General features: G+C 46.8%; 1 protein-coding gene across 2 annotated transcripts in view; it reads right to left on the bottom strand.

Moving 5' to 3' along the window:
• Nucleotides 1–17,500, bottom strand: part of LOC118377301 (ras-GEF domain-containing family member 1B-A-like) — a 146,154-nt gene that overhangs the window by 9,549 nt on the left and 119,105 nt on the right. For both annotated transcript variants that reach the window (XM_052460856.1, XM_052460855.1), the window contains exons 5-10: nt 15,775–15,987; nt 15,296–15,370; nt 12,580–12,675; nt 10,901–11,003; nt 7,572–7,651; nt 3,636–3,731 (exon numbers count right to left, since the gene is read on the bottom strand). In XM_052460856.1, coding sequence (XP_052316816.1) covers nt 3,636–3,731; nt 7,572–7,651; nt 10,901–11,003; nt 12,580–12,675; nt 15,296–15,370; nt 15,775–15,987 — 663 coding nt within the window. The remainder of the gene's footprint in view (nt 1–3,635; nt 3,732–7,571; nt 7,652–10,900; nt 11,004–12,579; nt 12,676–15,295; nt 15,371–15,774; nt 15,988–17,500) is intronic.

Genomic DNA, 17,500 nt, shown 5'->3' with positions numbered 1-17,500 from the left:
GAGAAATTTGAGAGAGAGAGAGAGGGAGAAATGCGAGAGAGAGAGACAGACAGAATTGAGAGAGAGAGAGAGAGAGAGAGAGACAGAGAGAAATGCGAGAGAGAGAGAGACAGACAGAATTGAGAGAGAGAGAGACAGAGAGAAATGAACAGACAGAAATGGAGAGAGAGAGACAGTGAACTGCAGCAGCCCCCCTTTAACTGAAAAGGAGTAAATGAGTTCTCTTTGACGTCCATACCCTCAGATGACCTATTTATGTCTTGACTTCTCTGCTTCAGAGGCTTCGTTATGAAATGATGTCCTAACTGAAACAAAAGTTTAGTGTAAATAAGATGAGAGCACTGAGACGATGAACGACCCATCAGACCAACACAGAAGCTTTCCAGACATGATCAGAATGGGTTCGCACCACTTGTTGTCTGGTTAAATGAAAGTGAAGAACACGTGATGGTAAAGAACACGTGATGGTAAAGAACACGTGATGGTGAAGAACACGTGATGGTGAAGAACACGTGATGGTGAAGAACACGTGATGGTGAAGAACACGTGATGGTGAAGAACACGTGATGGTGAAGAACACGTGATGGTGAAGAACACGTGATGGTGAAGAACACGTGATGGTGAAGAACACGTGATGGTGAAGAACACGTGATGGTGAAGAACACGTGATGGTGAAGAACACGTGATGGTGAAGAACACGTGATGGTAAAGAACACGTGATGGTGAAGAACACGTGATGGTGAAGAACACGTGATGGTGAAGAACACGTGATGGTGAAGAACACGTGATGGTGAAGAACACGTGATGGTGAAGAACACGTGATAGTAAAGAACACGTGATGGTAAAGAACACGTGAAAGTGAAGAACACGTGATGGTGAAGAACACGTGATGGTGAAGAACACGTGAAAGTAAAGAACACGTGATGGTGAAGAACACGTGATGGTGAAGAACACGTGAAAGTGAAGAACACGTGATAGTAAAGAACACGTGATGGTAAAGAACACGTGATGGTGAAGAACACGTGATAGTAAAGAACACGTGATGGTGAAGAACACGTGATAGTAAAGAACACGTGATGGTGAAGAACACGTGATGGTAAAGAACACGTGATAGTAAAGAACACGTGATGGTGAAGAACACGTGATAGTAAAGAACACGTGATGGTGAAGAACACGTGATGGTAAAGAACACGTGATGGTGAAGTACACGTGATAGTAAAGAACACGTGATGGTGAAGAACACGTGATAGTAAAGAACACGTGATATCAATAAACAACTTGTGAAGAACACGTGATGGTGAAGAACACGTGATGGTAAAGAACACGTGATGGTGAAGAACACGTGATGGTAAAGAACACGTGATGGTAAAGAACACGTGATGGTAAAGAACACGTGATGGTAAAGAACACGTGATGGTGAAGAACACGTGATGGTGAAGAACACGTGATGGTGAAGAACACGTGATAGTGAAGAACACGTGATGGTAAAGAACACGTGATGGTGAAGAACACGTGATAGTAAAGAACACGTGATAGTAAAGAACACGTGATGGTAAAGAACACGTGATGGTGAAGAACACGTGATGGTAAAGAACACGTGATGGTAAAGAACACGTGATGGTGAAGAACACGTGATGGTAAAGAACACGTGATGGTGAAGAACACGTGATGGTGAAGAACACGTGATGGTAAAGAACACGTGATGGTGAAGAACACGTGATGGTAAAGAACACGTGATGGTGAAGAACACGTGATGGTGAAGAACACGTGATAGTAAAGAACACGTGATGGTGAAGAACACGTGATGGTGAAGAACACGTGATGGTGAAGAACACGTGATGGTGAAGAACACGTGATGGTGAAGAACACGTGATGGTGAAGAACACGTGATGGTGAAGAACACGTGATAGTGAAGAACACGTGATGGTGAAGAACACGTGATGGTGAAGAACACGTGATGGTGAAGAACACGTGATAGTAAAGAACACGTGATGGTGAAGAACACGTGATAGTAAAGAACACGTGATAGTAAAGAACACGTGATGGTGAAGAACACGTGATGGTGAAGAACACGTGATAGTAAAGAACACGTGATGGTGAAGAACACGTGATAGTAAAGAACACATGATGGTGAAGAACACGTGATAGTAAAGAACACGTGATAGTAAAGAACACGTGATGGTGAAGAACACGTGATAGTGAAGAACACGTGATGGTGAAGAACACGTGATGGTGAAGAACACGTGATAGTAAAGAACACGTGATAGTAAAGAACACGTGATGGTAAAGAACACGTGATGGTGAAGAACACGTGATAGTAAAGAACACGTGATGGTGAAGTACACGTGATAGTAAAGAACACGTGATAGTAAAGAACATGTGATGGTAAATAACACGTGATAGTAAAGAACACGTGAATGTGAAGAACACGTGATGGTGAAGAACACGTGATAGTAAAGAATACGTGATGGTGAAGAACACGTGATGGTAAAGAACACGTGATAGTAAAGAACACGTGATAGTAAAGAACACGTGATGGTGAAGAACACGTGATGGTGAAGAACACGTGATGGTAAAGAACACGTGATGGTGAAGAACACGTGATAGTAAAGAACACGTGATGGTGAAGAACACGTGATGGTAAAGAACACGTGATGGTGAAGTACACGTGATAGTAAAGAACACGTGATGGTGAAGAACACGTGATAGTGAAGAACACGTGATGGTGAAGAACACGTGATGGTGAAGAACACGTGATAGTGAAGAACACGTGATAGTGAAGAACACGTGATGGTGAAGTACACGTGATAGTAAAGAACATGTGATGGTGAAGAACACGTGATAGTAAAGAACACATGATGGTGAAGAGCACGTGATGGTGAAGTACACGTGATAGTAAAGAACACGTGATAGTAAAGAACACATGATGGTGAAGAACACGTGATGGTGAAGAACACGTGATGGTAAAGAACACGTGATGGTGAAGAACACGTGATGGTAAAGAACACGTGATGGTGAAGAACACGTGATAGTAAAGAACACGTGATGGTGAAGAACACGTGATGGTGAAGAACACGTGATAGTAAAGAACACGTGATGGTGAAGAACACGTGATAGTAAAGAACACGTGATAGTAAAGAACACGTGATGGTAAAGAACACGTGATGGTGAAGAACACGTGATAGTAAAGAACACGTGATGGTGAAGAACACGTGATAGTGAAGAACACGTGATGGTGAAGAACACGTGATGGTGAAGAACACGTGATAGTGAAGAACACGTGATGGTAAAGAACACGTGATGGTGAAGAACACGTGATAGTAAAGAACACGTGATGGTAAAGAACACGTGATGGTAAAGAACACGTGATGGTAAAGAACACGTGATAGTAAAGAACACGTGATGGTGAAGAACACAGATGGTCTCTGGGTTACAGGGTTACAGGGTTACAGGGTTACAGGGTTACAGGGTTACATAGATGGTCTCTAGAACAGAGGACGTTCCCACCATTTGGAGAAATCAGAATCTACTAGATCTCCTAGAATCTACTAGATCTACTAGATCTCCTACTCTAACACGTCGAATGAAATACTGGGTCCTGAATCTCAGATGTGAGTGAAAGTATCGAGGCTCACCTTCTCTCTGGTGCTGTTGGCTGTTCTAGACCTCTGTGTCGCTCCTCTCAACGCCGTTCTGTAATTGTAGAAGTTACCGGAAGGGTCCATTTGGTGCTGAGGGAGGAAGAGACAGGGGGAGATCAGTATCACAGTGTCAGCTGAGCATAAAATCAGATCTTCGTTCAAAAAAAAAAAATGTAGTTTAGAAACGTCTTATTCTTCGTCATGAGAGAGTGAGATTGTATGCTTTAGGCATCGTATGCTTTAGTCTGACCGGGATAACAATTGACTGTTCGCTAAAATGCCTAAACATACGGCGCTTTAGGGAAAGTATTCAGACCCCTGGTATGCTTTTCCCACATTTTTAGTCACGTTTAGTCAGACTTATTCTAAAATTGATTTTTTTTTAAAATTTCATCTATCTTTAGTCATAACGATGCTTTAGTCATAAAAAAATGCTGGGCATTAACCTGTTTAGTCATCGTATGTTTTAGTATTTCATTTTTAGTAAAAAGTATGTTTTAGTCATCGTATGTTTTAGCGCGTATATTTTGTCATCGAAAAGATGCTCAACTATGCTTGAGTAGTTTTGGAAAGAGACACTCTGACGTATGCTTTAGCAAAGATTTTTACTGTGAGTGCCATAGAACAATATCTACAGGCAAAGTCAAGATGTTTGAGTGACCAGGAAATCATCATGTTTTCTGAAGGCACGTTTTCCATGATCTCCTTATATGGCTTTAGAATGCCACAGGAATGAACGGACACTTCCTATCGTTTCCCCAGGTGTCTGCAGCATTGTGATCGTGTTTGTAGGCATATCATTGGAAGATTGACCATAAGAGACTACAATGTTTTGTCCCGCATGGTGTCTGCGTGGCATGTTTTAGCAAATCGTCAGGTTTTAGTATTTTTCCATCGTATGAGAAGAATGCATGTTTTAGGACTGGCATTTCAATGAAGAGATTTATGACAAAACACCTTGAGGATTGATTCAAACAACGTTTTCCATGTTAGTCATCGATGTTTTGGAGTTAATTCGTAAAAGTCATCGTATGTTTAGGTGACTGATGTTTTAGTCATCGGTTTTTAGTTTCGTATGTGCATAGTAACAAAGTCAACGTTGTGTCCTACAGTCAAGAATCTTTCAGGAAAAACTGGACATCTGTATGTAACTGAGAGTCATCCTCATTGAAACATCTGAAGTTCTTCAAAGGTAAATTATTTTATTTGATCCCTTTGCTGGTTTTTTAATATGTTGTGCTAAATGCTTTACGCTTGTAATGCTAAGCTAGTATCACCACTGTTTTAGGCAAATTATTGATTTTCTCTGGTTCTAAAGCATATTTTGAAAATCTGAGACGCAGGATTGTTAAGAAAAGGATAAACTTGAGGACAGGCATATTTATTTTCCCACATTTTGTTACGTTTACAGACTTATTCTAAAATTGATTTTTTTTTTTTATTCTCATATATCTACACATAACGACAAAGCTAAAAAAAAACTGGTTTTAAGACATTTTTATACATTAAAATATAATGAAAAGAAATACCTTTTTTTTTTTTACATACGTTTTCAGACACGAAATTAAGGTCAGGTGCTTCCCCAACAGATCTGGGGAAGGCTACCAAAACATTTCTGCAGCACTGAAGGTCCCCAAGAACACAGTGGCCTCCATCATTGATAAATGGAAGAAGTTTGGAACCACCAAGACTCTTCCTAGAGCCGCCCGGCCAAACTGAACAATCGGGAGAGAGGGTGGGGATGTTTTTCAGCGACAGGGACTGGGAGACTAGTCAGGATCAAGTGAAAGATGAACTGAGCAAAGTACAAGTGAATGTCTTTGAGTGGCCCAGCAAGAGCCCAGACTTGAACCCGATTTAACATCACTGTAGAGACCTGAAAATAGCTGTGCAGCGACGCTCCCCATCCAACCTGACAGACCTTGAGAGGATCTGCAGAGAAGAACGGGAGAAACTTCCCAAATACAGGTGTGCCAAGCTTGTAGCTTCCTACCCAAGAAGACTTGAGGCTGTGATCATCACTACCAAAGGTGCTTCAACAAAGTACTGAGTAAAGGGTCTGAATACTTATGTAAATGTGATATTTCAACAACAAAAAATATAAACATTTGCAAAAATATAAAAAACAGTTTTTTCTTTGCTTATGTAAGAATGAAGAGAGGGGGGCAATTTACATCCATTTTAACAAAATGTGGAAAAAGTCAAGGGGTCTGAATACTTTTCAAAGGCACTGTATGGTACAATATGGTTAGTCATTGGCCAGGCTTGGAGTTCCCTTCCCCAAAAAGGTTGAATGCTTGTGGGAGAAGGCATCTCAATGACTATCAATCACTCACAGTCCCACGTAAACCGTCCCTGCCAAATCAACTGGACGCACATAAACTGCAAGACAGATGGAGACATCAAACCAGCCCACCAACACTCTGACCTCTCAAAACAACGGAGGGAGGACCATAACCCAACATCACAGCTATCAACACTCTGACCTCTGACCTCTATCAACACAGGGAGGACAATAACCCAACGCCACAGCTATCAACACTCAGACAAAGACAGAGAGAGAGAGAGAGAGAGAGAGAGAGAGAGAGAGAGAGAGAGAGAGAGAGAGAGAGAGAAGAAGAGAGAGAGAGACAGGGGAAGAGAGAGAGAGAGAGAGAGAGACAGGGGAAGAGAGGAGAGAGAGAGACAGGGGAAGAGAGAGAGAGAGAGAGAGAGAGAGAGAGAGAGAGAGAGAGAGAGAGACAGGGAAGAGAGAGAGAGAGAGAGAGAGAGAGAGAGAGAGAGAGAGAGAGAGAGAGACAGGGAAGAGAGAGAGAGAGAGACAGAGAGACACAGAGAGAGAGAGAGAGAGAGAGAGAGAGAGAGAGAGAGAGAGAGAGAGAGAGAGAGAGAGAGAACAAAAAGAGAGAAAGAGAGAGAGAGAGACTTCAGAGAGACAGGGGAAGAGAGAGAGAGAGAGACAGAGAGACACAGAGAGAGAGAGAGAGAGAGAGAGAGAGAGAGAGAGAGAGAGAGAGAGAGACAGAGAGAGAGAGAGGGAAGAGAGAGAGAGAGAGACAGGGGAAGAGAGAGAGAGAGAGACAGGGGAAGAGAGAGAGAGAGAGAGAGAGAGAGAGAGAGAGAGAGAGAGAGAGAGAGAGAGAGAGAGAGAGAGAGAGAGAGAGAGGGGGAAGAGAGAGAGAGAGACAGGGAAGAGAGAGAGCGAGAGAGACAGGGGAAGAGAGGAGAGAGAGACAGGGGAAGAGAGGAGAGAGAGAGAGGGGAAGAGAGAGAGAGAGAGACAGGGGAAGAGAGAGAGAGAGAGAGAGAGAGAGAGAGAGAGAGAGAGAGAGAGAGAGAGAGAGAGACAGGGAAGCGAGAGAGAGAGACAGGGAAGAGAGAGAGAGAGAGAGGGGAAGAGAGAGAGAGAGCTACAGGGAAAGAGAGAGGTGAGAGAGAGGGTAGTAGAGTAATGAGGGAGGTGTGCTAGAGAGAAACCTGTTCCTGGGGTCCACTGGGGCCCAACCTGGTGTATCCCTTTAATCTGCTACTTTACATCTCCTGACTTGAAGGTCCATACCTGGCTCCTCCATGGACCCCCAGGGATCTGATCTGAACCCCAGGTAGAGCTCGCCGTCTGGGGCTACCCATCCCCATTTCAACACTTCTGAAGGTAGAGTATCCCTGTGGCAATACCACTTCAAACACCACGAGGCTTACAGTGTAACATGGGAAGGTTCGCTAGGCAACTAGCTGCCGTTTGAAGCTGCTAGGCAACTAGCTGGCTTATGAAGCTGCTAGGCAACTAGCTGGCGTTTTGAAGCTGCTAGGCAACTAGCTGGCTTTTGAAGCTGCTAGGCAACTAGCTGGCTTTTGAAGCTGCTAGGCAACTAGCTGGTGTTTGAAGCTAGATTGTATGACCCTCAGTGCAGCAGGTGAACAAGCAATTACCTCCAAGATATCAAACTTGTCCGTCTTGACTTTGCTCCAGGTCTTCTTCAGTCGAGACACAGGACTCATGTTCATCCCAGCTGCAGAGAGCAAGACAAGAGAGAAGGGTGAGAAATGTGCTGCACACACAGCTTTAATTCAATTGACACAGACCCCCCTCCTTGTACCCATTGTTGAGCTGGAGTCCCTCCCTCCATCCCCCTCCCTCCCTCCATCCCCCTCCCTCCCCTCTCCCCTCCCTCTCCCTCTCTCCATCCCCCTCCCTCCCTCCCTCCATCCCCCTCCCCTCCCTCTCTCCCTCCCTCCCCCTCTCCATCCCCTCCCCCTCCATCCCCCTCCCCCTCCCTCCATCCCCCTCCCTCTCCATCCCCCTCCCTCCATCCCCCTCTCCCCTCACTCCCTCTCTCTCTCCATCCCCCTCCCTCCCTCACACCCTCCCTCCCTCACACACTCCCCCTCCTTCCCTCTCCCCTCCATCCCCCTCTCCCTCCCTCCCTCCCTCCATCCCCTCCCTCTCTCCATCCCCCCCCTCTCCCCTCCCTCCCTCCATCCTCCTCTCTCTCCATCCCCGTCCCTCTCTCCATCCCCTCCCCTCCCCATCCCCCCCTCTCCCTCCCTCTCCCTCCCTCTCTCCATCCCGCCTCCCTCCCCTCCATCCCCCCCTCCCTCTCCCATCCCCATCCCTCTCCCTCCATCTCCCTCCCTCTCTCCATCCCACTCTCCCTCCCGCTCTCCCTCCCTCTCCCTCTCTCTCTAACCTCTCTCTCTCCCCACCTCTAACCACTCTCAATTCAATTCAAGGGCTTTATTGGCATGTGTTAACATTGCCAAAGCAAGTGAGGTAGATAATATATCAAGTGAATATATAAAGTGAAATAAACAATAAAAATTAACAGTAAACATTACACATACAGAAGTTTCAAAACAATAAAGACATTACAAATGTCATATTATATATATATACAGTGTTTTAACAATGTACAAATGGTAAAGGACACAAGATAAAATAAATAAGCATAGATATGGGTTGTATTTACAATGGTGTTTGTTCTTCACTGGTTGCCCTTTTCTCGTGGCAACAGGTCACAAATCTTGCTGCTGTGATGGCACACTGTGGAATTTCACCCAGTAGATATGGGAGTCTCTCTCTCTCTCTCTCTCTCTCTCTCTCTCTCTCTCTACCTCTCTACCTCTCTCTACCTCTACCTCTCTACTTCTACCTCTACCTCTACCTCTCTACTTCTACCTCTAACCTCTCTCTCTCTCCCCAGTCTAACCTCTCTCTCTCTCTCTCTCCACCTCTAACCTCTCTCTCTCGCTCTCCACCTCTAACCTCTCTACCTCTCTCTCCATCTCTAACCTCTCTCTCTCTCTCTCCCCACGTCTAACCTCTCTCTCTCGCTCTCCACCTCTAACCTCTCTCTCTCGCTCTCCACCTCTAACCTCTCTCTCTCACTCTCCACATCTAACCTCTCTCTCTCTCTCTCTCTCTCTCTCCATCTCTAATCTCTCTCTCTCTCTCCATCTCTAACCTCTCTCTCTCTTCACCTCTAACCTCTCTCTCTACTTCCCGTATGGTAATCACTCTGCTTCCCATATGGTAACCACTCTACTTCCCATATGGTAATCACTCTGCTTCCCATATGGTAATCACTCTGCTTCCCATATGGTAACCACTCTACTTCCCATATGGTAACCACTCTGCTTCCCATATGGTAACCACTCTGCTTCCCATATGGTAACCACTCTGCTTCCCATATGGTAACCACTCTACTTCCCATATGGTAACCACTCTACTTCCCATATGGTAACCACTCTACTTCCCATATGGTAACCACTCTACTTCCCATATGGTAATCACTCTGCTTCCCATATGGTAATCACTCTGCTTCCCATATGGTAATCACTCTGCTTCCCATATGGCCATCACTCTGCTTCCCATATGGTAATCACTCTGCTTCCCATATGGTAATCACTCTGCTTCCCATATGGTAATCACTCTGCTTCCCATATGGTAATCACTATGCTTCCCATATGGTAATCACTCTGCTTCCCATATGGTAATCATCACCCATATGGTAATCACTCTGCTTCCCATATGGTAATCACTCTGCTTCCCATATGGTAATCACTCTGCTTCCCATATGGTAATCACTCTGCTTCCCATATGGTAATCACTCTGCTTCCCATATGGTAATCACTCTGCTTCCCATATGGTAATCACTCTGCTTCCCATATGGTAATCACTCTGCTTCCCATATGGTAATCACTCTGCTTCCCATATGGTAATCACTCTGCTTCCCATATGGTAATCACTCTGCTTCCCATATGGTAACCACTCTACTTCCCATATGGTAATCACTCTGCTTCCCATATGGTAATCACTATGCTTCCCATATGGTAAATCAGGTGTGTGTGAGTGCATATGTATTCAGGAGGACATATTTTCCCAGGGTCCTGTTTGTCTTTCCTTTTTATAACCCTCTGACCCTGTAATATCTCCCTATGGGTCCCTGGAGACTCAGGGGCTCTGCTTGTGGCTTCATCTCCGGGGAGAGAGGGGCTTGGGACAGCTGGTACTCCTTGGGCCTCCACCCTCCCTCCACCCAGCCGTTCCTCCCTCCCACCATCCCCTTTTGCCTTCCCTCTCCTGCCAATACCCTCTCTCCCTCCCTCCTTCCCTCTCCTGCCAATACCCTCCCTCCATCCTCCCCTCTCTGGTCAGTGCTGACCATCTGTCTATATGGGTGTTTGTGTAGGACTTCTCAGCTGCCCCTCCTCTCATCATCCACCCCCTCCTCCCGAACCTCAAGGCCTGACCAGCTGCCCTCTTCCCTGGCCACTCAGAATCCCCCCACCCCCTGTACCCCGTCGGCTGGCTCTGGCCGCCAAAAGCCTGGGGCAAGGACCCCAAACTAACCCAGACTTTTGTGCCTGGACCCTGGGGAAGGTCACAAGCTGGAGTCGAAGATAGATCGGGACGCATTCGAGCCAATCTGCTCAAGATTATCAATTGAAGCCTGAAGTTACACTTTCTGTTCAGGTCAAGGACAACTTTTTTTTGGGGGGGGGGAGTATTCCTATATTTGAAAGACTATTTAAAGTGAATAAATAAAACACTGTGATGTTGGTTTTGGGTAAAGGCTGTTAAAGGGTTTAGGAAGGTACAAAGTCTCGCTGAAATACAGATAGCATTTACTAATCGGATTTCCTGACTGTCGACAAAAAGCCTTTTGTGTTTAGAGCAAGTGAGCCGGTGAGTGAGTTGTCACAAGGTCGGGGTGCAAAAGCACAACAACAACAACAACAACAACAACAACAACACTTACAGATAATGGCCATGAGGGAGTTGAAGTTGCCGATGTTGAAGCATTCCCGCGCCACGTCGATGAAGAACTCCATGACTCGCGCTCGCTGCTTCTTCTTTACGGGCTGTCAACAACATCAACAACATCAACAAGACAAGTCAACAACATCAACAACATCAACAACATCAACAAAACAAGTCAACAACATCAACAACATCAACAAGACAAGTCAACAACATCAACAACATCAACAAGACAAGTCAACAACATCAACAACATCAACAAAACAACATCAACAAAATCAACAACATCAACAACATCAACAAGACAAGTCAACAACATCAACAACATCAACAAGACAAGTCAACAACAGCGAAAGATCTACCCACCCCTCACATCTACCCAACCCCTCACATCTACCCAACCCCTCACATCTACCCAACCCCTCACATCTACCCAACCCCTCACATCTACCCAACCCCTCACCACTCAGATCTACCCAACCCCTCACCACATCTACCCAACCCCTCACCACTCAGATCTACCCAACCCCTCACCACTCAGATCTACCCAACCCCTCACCACTCAGATCTACCCAACCCCTCACCACATCTACCCAACCCCTCACATCTACCCAACCCCACACAGATCTACCCAACCCCACCACTCAGATCTACCCAACCCCTCACCACTCAGATCTACCCAACCCCTCACATCTACCCAACCCCTCACCACTCTCTACCCAACCCCCACTCACATCTACCCAACCCCTCACATCTACCCAACCCCTCACCACTCAGATCTACCCAACCCCTCACCACTCAGATCTACCCAACCTCTCACCACTCAGATCTACCCAACCCCTCACATCTACCCAACCCACCACTCACATCTACCCAACCCTCACCACTCACCAACCCTCAGATCTACCCAACCCCTCACCACTCAGATCTACCCAACCCCTCACCACTCAGATCTACCCAACCCCTCACCACTCAGATCTACCCAACCCTCACCACTCAGATCTACCCAACCCCTCACATCTACCCAACCCCTCACCACTCAGATCTACCCAACCCCTCACCACTCAGATCTACCCAACCCCTCACCACTCAGATCTACCCAACCCCTCACATCTACCCAACCCCTCACCACTCAGATCTACCCAACCCCTCACCACTCAGATCTACCCAACCCCTCACCACTCAGATCTACCCAACCCCTCACATCTACCCAACCCCTCACCATTCAGATCTACCCAACCTCTCACCACTCAGATCTACCCAACCTCTCACCACTCAGATCTACCCAACCCCTCACCACTCAGATCTACCCAACCCCTCACCACTCAGATCTACCCAACCCCTCACCACTCAGATCTACCCAACCCCTCACCACTCAGATCTACCCAACCCCTCACCACTCAGATCTACCCAAACCCTCAGATCTACCCAACCCCTCACCACTCAGATCTACCCAACCTCTCACCACTCAGATCTACCCAACCCATCACCACTCCGATCTACCCAACCACTCAGATCTACCCAACCACTCAGATCTACCCAACCACTCCGATCTACCCAACCACTCCGATCTACCCAACCACTCCGATCTACCCAACCACTCAGATCTACCCAACCACTCAGATCTACCCAACCACTCAGATCTACCCAACCACTCAGATCTACCCAACCACTCACCATGCAGATCTCTGTGGCCACCAGGAAGCTGAGTCTGTTGAACCACTGTACATATGCCTCCAGGCTACTAGCCTTCTTCTGGTCGCTGAAACAGCTCTGTAGCAAAAAATACATACCATTTAATTAGCATAGTATAGATACCATTTAATTAGAACCAGTAGCATAGCATTTCATTAGCACCAGTAGCAAAACATTTAAATAGCATAGTATAGATACCATTTAATGAGCACCAGTAGCATAGCATTGAATTAGCACCAGTAGCATAGCATTGAATTAGCATAGTATAGATACCATTTAATGAGCACCAGTAGCATAGCATTGAATTAGCATAGTATAGATACCATTTAATTAGCACCAGTAGCATAGCATTGAATTAGCACCAGTAGCAAAGCATTTAGTTAGCATAGTATAGATACCATTTAATTAGCACCAGTAGCATAGCATTGAATTAGCACCAGTAGCAAAGCATTTAATTAGCATAGTATAGATACCATTTAATTAGCACCAGTAGCATAGCATTGAGTTAGCATAGTATAGATACCATTTAATTAGCACCAGTAGCATAGCATTGAATTAGCACCAGTAGCAAAGCAGTTAAATTAGCATAGTATAGATACCATTTAATTAGCACCAGTAGCATAGCATTGAATTAGCACCAGTAGCAAAGCATTTAATTAGCATAGTATAGATACCATTTAATTAGCACCAGTATTAGCACCAGTAAAGCATTTAATTAGCATAGTATAGATACCATTTAATTAGCACCAGTAGCATAGCATTGAATTAGCACCAGTAGCAAAGCATTTAATTAGCATAGTATAGATACCATTTAATTAGCACCAGTCGCATAGCATTTCATTACCATTACTTAGCTCATTGCTAATTGGGTATTTTGTCAATTACAAAATTAGTAATACAGTTTGACAAACAGCCGTTGTATTTATATATTTATATTCTATATATTTAAAAATGTGAACCTAACTCCCCAGATGGGTGTTTAGGCTTTATAGTTGTCTTTGTAATTAGACTATTGCAGACTTTGGCACTATGCTCTGAGTCACACCAGCGGAGCTGAATGATTATAAATTATTATAAATACTTTACATTCCTTTAGCTTTACGCATTTCTCCTCTCTCCCTCACACAATGGCCAAAAGTGGTCAACACACAGACCCACACCCCTTTGGAAGTGGATATAGAGGGGTAGCCCAAGGCACACACAACAACAAAAAGGACGCCAAAATAGCCCCAGAAAACACCCCTGTTGCCTAGCAGCCAAACGCTGGCGAGCACGCGCACACAAAACAAAACCCTCGTGGCAACTGTTTTGTGGCCAAGTGGTTGCATGGCGATACATTGCAGACAGACAGATGGATGTTTAACAGAACAGGAAGAGAGGGACAGCAGATATTTGGTCTACTACTACTGGGGATTTATTTATTTATTTAACTAGGCAAGTCAATTAAGAACAAATTGTTATTTTCAATGACGGCCTGGGAACAGTGGGTTAACTGCCTGTTCAGGGGTAGAACGACAGATTTGTACCTTGTCAGCTCGGGGATTTTAACTTGCAACCTTTCGGCTGCTAGTCCAACGCTAGGCTACCCTGCCGCCCCGGGATACACCGTCTACCTTACTGACACAAAATGGTGTCCTCGCATTGACCCACCATGGGGTCAGTTTCAGTAGAGTCCATAATGAGTGACTGTTTGGAAAGGAAACTGGTGGCTCTAGACTCTAGATAGAGCCAAATCACTGCTCTTCTGATTTAAGCAATGTAGGTCATGGTGGTGATAGCCAACTGTATTGTATAACTACTTGGAGATAGACATTAGTACTAGTGGAGACGGATGGAACCAAATCTACTAACCTTCAGATTTTAGCAATATAAGGCAGGGTTCCCCCTGCATTATCACACCACAGGTTTCTAACTGCATTATCACACCATGGGGGTCTTTCTGCATTATCACACCATGGGGTTCTGTCTGCATTATCACACCATGGGGTTCTGTCTGCATTATCACACCACAGGGTTCTGCCTGCATTATCACACCACAGGGTTCTGCCTGCATTATCACACCACAGGGTTCTGTCTGCATTATCACACCATGGGGTTCTGTCTGCATTATCACACCACAGGGTTCTGCCTGCATTATCACACCACAGGTTTCTAACTGCATTATCACACCATGGGGGTCTATCTGCATTATCACACCATGGGGGTCTATCTGCATTATCACACCACAGGTGTATGTCTGCATTATCACCCCGGGGTTCTATCAGCATTATCGTCCCACAGGATTCTATCTGCATCGTCCCACCACGGGGTTCTCACTGCATTATCACAGGGTTCTCCCTGCATTATCACAGGGTTCTATCTGCCTTATCACACCATGGGATTCTATCTGCATTATCACCACGGGGTTCTATCAGCATTATCGTCCCACAGGATTCTATCTGCATCGTCCCACCACGGGGTTCTCCCTGCATTATCACAGGGTTATGTCTGCATCGTCCCACCACGGGGTTCTCCCTGCATTATCACAGGGTTATGTCTGCATCGTCCCACCACGGGGTTCTCCCTGCATTATCACAGGGTTATTCCTGCATTATCACAGGGTTATTCCTGCATTATCACACCACAGGGGTCTAGTCAACTGTAGCCTGTTCCATAACATACCAGTGACCTATTGTAGATAAGCATGCAGACTCATTACCTTATCATTGTCCAGAAGGTCTTTCTTCTCAAAAGCCTGGATAAATTCCTCTGGTTCGATGTTGCTCAGTCTCTCCTGAAAAGGGAAAAGCAACTCTCAATAAATGCCATCTTTCTTTGAATGCGTTCAGTCAGGTTGATGACGTTAATAAACGTTTACATCCCCCTTGTAAATATTGAGCTGTTAAGATGCAGGCTACAGCAGAGAAAAACACAACTGTTTTAATGACAACAAACTGAAAGGCTAAAACATAGCTGATGACAAGTAGCAATATGTACAACAGTATCTACATTTACATTTACATTTAAGTCATTTAGCAGACGCTCTTATCCAGAGCTCTCACCAGTTCACGTGTCCACATACCTTTGGTCATGTAGTGTGTGTGAGTGAGTTGCTGTGTCTGTCTGTCTGTCTGTCTGTCTGTCTGTCTGTCTGTCTGTCTGTCTGTCTGTCTGTCTGTCTGTCTGTCTGTCTCTCACCAGTTCTATGTGAGTGAGTTGCTGTGCCATGGTGAAGGGGTCATTGCAGATGGACAGCATGTCCCTCTGGATGGCCTGAGGCTTGGCCTTGAGCACAGTCAGTCTGTCTGTAGCCGTAGCATTGATCTTGACCAGGGCTTCCTCGTACTGGCTCAGAGTAGTCAGCTTCCTGATTAGGACCTGAATCATCTGGTGAACCACCTTCCTGTACAGCTGGAGGGAGGGATGGAGGGAGAGAGATAGAGAGAGAGACGGAGGGAGGGAGATAGAGAGAGAGATGGAGGGAGAGAGGGGGATGGAGGGAGAGGAAGAGGGAGAAGGATGAGGGAGAGGGAGAGGGAGGAAGGGAGAGGAGAGGGATGGATGTAGGGAGGGGGATGGAAGGAGAGAGATAGAGGGAGAGAGAGGGATGGAGGGAGGGAGAGGAAGAAGGATGAGGGAGAGGGAGGAAGGGAGAGGAGAGGGATGGATGGATGTAGGGAGAGGGATGGAAGGAGAGAGATGGAAGGAGGGGGATGGAGGGAGAGGGATGGGGGAGAGGAGAGGGATGGAGGGAGAGCAATGGAGGGAGAGAGATGGAGGGAGGGAGGAAGGAAGCAAGGAAGGGATGGAGGGATGGAGGGAGGGAGGGAGGGAGGGAGGGAGGGAGGGAGGGAGGGAGGGAGGGAGGGAGGGAGGGAGGGAGGGAGGGAGAGGAGAGGGATGGAGGGAGGAAGAGATGGAGGGAGGGGGATGGAGGGAGAGGGATGGGGGAGAGGGATGAGGGAGAGGAGAGGGATGGAGGGAGAGCAATGGAGGGAGAGAGATGGAGGGAGGGAGGAAGGAAGCAAGGAAGGGATGGAGGGAGGGAGGGAGGGAGGGAGGGAGGGAGGGAGGGAGGGAGGGAGGGAGGGGGGAGGGAGGGAGGGAGGGAGGGAGGGAGGGAGGGAGGGAGGGAGGGAGAGAGGGAGGGAGGGAGGGAGGGAGGGAGGGAGGGAGGGAGGGAGGGAGGGAGGGAGGGAGGGAGGGAGGGAGGGATGGAGGGAGAGTAGAGGGATGGAGGGAGAGTAGAGGGAGGGAGAGTAGAGGAGGGATGGAGGGATGGAGGGAGAGAGAGGGAGGGAGAGTAGAGGGATGGAGAGTAGAGGGATGGAGGGAGAGTAGAGGGATGGAGGGATGGAGGGAGGGAGGAGGGATGGAGGGAGGGAGAGGAGAGGGATGTAGGGAGGGAGAGGAGAGGGATGGAGGGATGGAGGAGGAAGGGATGGAGGGAGGGAGGAAGGGATGGAGGGAGGGAGGGAGGGAGGGAGGGAGGGAGGGAGGGAGGGAGGGAGGGAGGGAGGGAGGGAGGGAGGGAGGGAGGGAGGGTGAGGAAGAGGGACGGAGGGTGAGGAAGAAGGACAGAGGGTGAGGAAGAGGGATGGAAAAAGAGGAAGAGGAATGTAGGGAGGAAGACAGGAAGTCAGTTTCATTGAGTTCACGGGCATGTTGTGCATTAAATATAGCAACTATATAGCTGGAAGGAGGAATGAAGGGAGTGGTGTGTGGAGAGACAATTCCCGGTCACGGCCCCTTTCCATCCCGCTGGTATGAGGTTCAAGAAAAGAGAAGGAAGCTTTCTGCGACCACATCCCGTCTCCCTCCACCTCCTGTCTGCCAATTCAAGCCAAGGGAAACTACAGTAGGTTCTGCAAACACAAGTTCAGTTCAGCAGCGGGCCAGACCAGCGTGGGAAAGCAGCACTTTT

Source organism: Oncorhynchus keta, chromosome 14 (genome assembly GCF_023373465.1).
Source record: "Oncorhynchus keta strain PuntledgeMale-10-30-2019 chromosome 14, Oket_V2, whole genome shotgun sequence".
NCBI lineage: Eukaryota > Metazoa > Chordata > Actinopteri > Salmoniformes > Salmonidae > Oncorhynchus > Oncorhynchus keta.
The sequence above is the reverse complement of the archived record's forward strand: the minus strand, read 5'-3'. Positions and strand labels throughout refer to the sequence as shown.